This window comes from Lactuca serriola, chromosome 4, assembly GCF_051521515.1.
Source record: "Lactuca serriola cultivar US96UC23 chromosome 4, Lser_US96UC23_V15, whole genome shotgun sequence".
Lineage (NCBI taxonomy): Eukaryota > Viridiplantae > Streptophyta > Magnoliopsida > Asterales > Asteraceae > Lactuca > Lactuca serriola.
Genome location: NC_136411.1, coordinates 394,530,030 through 394,534,790, shown reverse-complemented (window position 1 = coordinate 394,534,790; position 4,761 = coordinate 394,530,030). Strand labels below are relative to the sequence as shown.

Genomic DNA, 4,761 nt, shown 5'->3' with positions numbered 1-4,761 from the left:
TTGTCCCACATAGGATGTCGTGAGAAAACATAAAGAAATCAGTCTTAAGTATTGAATGTGTACAAAAATAACAAAGACTTATTTCGCAACAAAAAATATATTAAGTACTAAATGTGCACAAAAATATTAAGGACTAAATGTGTACAAAGTGAGAAATATATTGTCCTATTATATCATTTTTGTCGGTTTATCTAGAATATCCAGTCATAAGGACTGAATGTGTACAGTTTAACAAATTGAAGGGGTAAATATGGACAAAAAAAACTTAGTAACCAAATATGTACTAACCAAAAACATTTTACCCTATTAACCAAAAATATATTTAATGAATAATAAAAAACTTAGTAATCAAATGTGTGTGTTACACACATTTGATCATTGTAAAATTACTTTTATATATACACACGGATAGCATATTTGATAAATAGCAATTACTTATGGTTATGGTGCATGTGATTATGGGGGCGGAGCGATTGTCTCCAATAGGGCTGTAAACAAACCGAACGTTCGTAAACCGTTCAGCGGGAAGTTTGTTTATATTCGTTTATTTAATAAATGAACGAACATGAACACAAATTCTCGTTCGTTTAGTTAAACGAACGAGCATGAACAATAATCTCGTTCATTTAATTACATTCATGAATGTTCATTTATATTTTTCGTTTACGTTTGTTTATATGTTCATTCATATAAGTTCTTTTCATCTTCATAGATGTTTAATTTTGTTTGATTACATTATTATATTGTATGTTAATATATCTTTGTTTATGTTCGTTTAGCATGTTCACGAACATAAACGAACGAACATGAACAATATAATTTGTTAAACGAACGAACATGAATAAGAAAACTCGTTCGTTTAACCGTTCTTGTTCGTTCATTTGTTCAATTAACTTAAACGAACAAACATGAACATGCTCCGTTCGTATTCGTTTACAGCCCTAGTCTCCAATGCTACAAATTGTTTTAAATAAACGAAAATTATAGATTTAAAATCTGGATGATACTGATGTTTCATAACATCTTTTATCATATGTTGTTATAAAGTTCATTATTTTACATGTATACTAATACAAATAACTATAAGAGCTAGGAACCTGTAGTCCAGCCACCATTAAATAAGCTCGATTCAAGAATTTAATGAAATTCTATTCAGATGAGAGGACCTAAAAAAAATACAATTTACCTTCCCATTTTAGCTATGGGACCAATTGGTGGAGTTTCACCCTTTTCTTTACTATCCATGCCAAAAGAAACAAACATACAACACACAATCATAATAGAGAAAGAAGATAATACAATCATTTTTTAATACCTAGGTAAACTCTATCTTGGAGTTTTTCATACCAGTGGTTATTAGAGAATACAACCATATCCGGTGACTTTTGAAAGAGAATTAGAAACCCCCTTTTGTCAAATCAAGATGAAGAAAAGAAAAACACACACACAAAAATCTGGCCAAACCACCAACGGTTAATGTTCTGACAAGGCATGAAACTTGAGCTTATGAAAAGCTTCCATTGTATGATTACAACAATGCACTCGGCTTATTAACATTTTGACATGTGTCCAAAAGCATATGGCTAACTGAAGTTCAATAATAACAATAGGATGTCTTTGTATCCTTAAACACACAAAAGTTACCCCCAATCTAAAGAGAAGGGTACTGTTTTCAATCACATTGTAGTTCAACAGCAACACAAACCTTAAACATTAATCATATTATGCTCCAAAGTCCAAAGTCACCTCATGTTTTCCTCCAGGTAGGAAACCATTCAACCTACAAACCAAAAATGTAAACAGCATTGTAAATTGAAAATTCTATAATTTATATTAATGTGATCCATTTACAAACAATTTTTCACTCTCATAATCAGGTAGACTTTTTAAACTATAATCTCCCAGAAACAGAATTTATGCAGCATCTGATGCTATAATTGGGTAGTTTCACAAAGTACAATGCTTTAATGAAATTTTTTGAAAGTACAATGCTTTAATAGTCTATTTATTATATAGAAATGAAAGATGCTACAATACACAAATAAATGGAAGACATTGCTATTTCTTGCATTTAACCCTTGTAAATATTGTTAAGAGTGAACTTCAAATAATAACAACATACTTACACTTTTTTTTTGCAGATAAAAGCAATGTACTTTATTTATTACATATTTCCACATCAGTAAAGAAAGTGCTATTATGAGTAAAAACTGCAAGTACATTGCTTTTATGTGTAAAATAAAAAAGTAATTACGTTGCTATTATGGTTTATGAGTTACATATTGCTATAATTAGTAAAAAAATTGTAATTACATTAGTAATGTATATTTCACAAATTGGTAAAAAAAAAAAAGAGTAAAGCAGAATGTTATTTTGTACAACAATTTGCAAACCTGATTTCAAGCAGCTGCTTGAAGCAACTCCCGATCAGCACGCTCCCTGATCCTCCTCTCCATCTCAGGCCTAAAATGTCTAATAAGCCCTTGAACAGGCCAAGCAGCAGCATCACCAAGTGCACAAATAGTATGCCCTTCAATCTGCTTAGTCACTTCCTGAAGCATATCAATCTCCTCCAATTTCGCATTCCCAACTTTCATCCTTTCCATAATCATCCAAAGCCACCCAGTTCCCTCCCTACAAGGCGTACACTGACCACAACTCTCATGCTTATAAAAATACGAAAGCCTCGCAATCGCATCCACAATATCAGTCGACTTATCCATCACAATAACAGCAGCAGTCCCTAATCCAGATTGAACAGCTTTCAACGCATCAAAATCCATCAACACGTCTTCGCATAAATCCTTTGTAAGCAAAGGAACAGAAGAACCACCCGGAATCACCGCTAGCAAATTGTCCCATCCGCCCCTCACACCGCCACAATGCCGCTCCAACAACTCCTTCAATGGAATACTCATCTCCTCTTCCACTGTACACGGTTTGTTCACATGACCCGATATACAGAAAAGTTTAGTCCCCGAATTGTTCTTTCTACCAAAGCTAGAAAACCACTCGGGCCCACGTCTTAGAATAGTCGGTGACACCGCGATTGTTTCCACGTTTGTGACGGTTGTGGGACACCCGTATAACCCCGCGTTGGCGGGAAAAGGCGGCTTCAAACGCGGTTTTCCTTGTTTGCCCTCGAGGGATTCGAGAAGCGCGGTTTCTTCACCACAAATGTAGGCTCCGGCTCCGAAATGGATATGGACATCGAAATCATACCCGGACCCACACGCGTTTTTTCCAAGTAATCCAGCTGCATATGCTTCTTTTCTTGCTTTTTCTAAATTCAAACGTTCATTTACGTATTCGCCCCTGATGTAAATGTAGGCAGCGGTTGCACGCATACCTACTCCAGCTATTAAACATCCTTCTAGAAGCTTGTGTGGATCGTTACGCATGATTTCTCTATCTTTGCAAGTTCCGGGTTCACTTTCGTCTGCGTTTACAACAAGATAAGATGGACGACCATCGGATACTTTTGGCATGAATGACCATTTTAGCCCTGATGGGAAACCAGCACCTCCACGTCCACGTAAGCCGGATTTTTTCATTTCGTTTACTATCCAATCAGCACCTTTGATTACTATGTCTTTAGTTCTATGCCAATCGCCACGTTTCATTGCGCCTTTGAGAAAGGGGTCGTGTAAACCGTATAGGTTTGTGAAGATGCGGTCTTCATCTTTCAGGCCACCAAAGTGGGTTTTTTCTGGTGGAGGTGGTGGCGGTGGTGGTTGGGCGGTGGTGGCGGTTGTCGCAGACTGCGTGCTGAAAAGTCTAGCGGTAGCATTTATCCCCCAGTTTGCATTTTGATGCCTTGATAGAACAGCCCTTTGCAGAGAAAGAATGCCCTTCATTGGTGCCTAACATAAGGTATCCCAAAATGAACAAGTTCAGATTACATATATTCTGATTGATCTAGATTCTAGTCCAGATTAACTTAATTTAGATAAATGCCTAAGATTATAAGTACACGATTCAGATGTTCATAAAACAAGATAACCAAAAGGAATATAGAATAAAGAGATCGGAAATGTATAAAAGGAGAACAATAAAACACCATATAATAAACCAACTGCCGAATAAGGGGGAAAAGGCACAATTTTTATGCAACCAAACCCTCGTTTCATACTCAAGTGCAGATTTTTCGGTGTATTCCACAAAATACTGAAGTTCGATACAGCAACTATCAGAAAAGTACATAGAACCCTAGGGTTTCTGCAAATCTCTCTTCGTTTACATTCAGTTATCCAATTTTTCCTAGATCAGAAAAACAAACTCGTATCTGATTCGAATAAGCACATCTAAATCAAATCGGATCTATAAGAAACTCATGATAAGAGCGACAATCAAACAACAGCAGAAACGAAAAATCAAAAGAAATAAATAAATAAATAAAATAAAACTCTTACCATACACCAGGAAATGCAGCAAACAAGCTTCTGAACTGATTATCAGCAATTCAACTATGGAGAAGATTTTGAAGTAAAGTATAAGGAAATCAACTTGACCCCCAAAATCGTCGCCCGAGTAATCCAACGACCTTAAATGGGTTTTTATTGTGGGGCAGCGGTTCTATCAGAATTACGACGTGAACGTTTAGGCCTGTGACCTTTAACGGAACGCGTGGATACGAAATGGGCCGCAAGTTTTAGTTGACGAAACAGCCCAATAGAGCCAGAACGTGGATCATTGATAATGAGTTCACGTTTCACAGGCTTTCATTATTGACTTGCAACTTTTTTTTTTTTTTTTTTGACA

The 4,761-nt window shown here is 36.0% G+C and overlaps 1 protein-coding gene across 1 annotated transcript; it reads right to left on the bottom strand.

Moving 5' to 3' along the window:
* Positions 1-1,455: 1,455 nt before the first annotated feature.
* On the bottom strand, positions 1,456-4,550 carry CI51 (51 kDa subunit of complex I). The gene is made up of 3 exons (XM_079035572.1): positions 4,413-4,550; positions 2,394-3,863; positions 1,456-1,780 (listed from the first exon to the last, which is right to left on the bottom strand). The coding sequence occupies exons 1-2, from the start codon at positions 4,413-4,415 to the stop codon at positions 2,400-2,402; spliced, it is 1,467 nt and encodes a 488-aa protein (XP_078891698.1). The 5' UTR covers positions 4,416-4,550; the 3' UTR covers positions 1,456-1,780; positions 2,394-2,399.
* Positions 4,551-4,761: the final 211 nt, after the last annotated feature.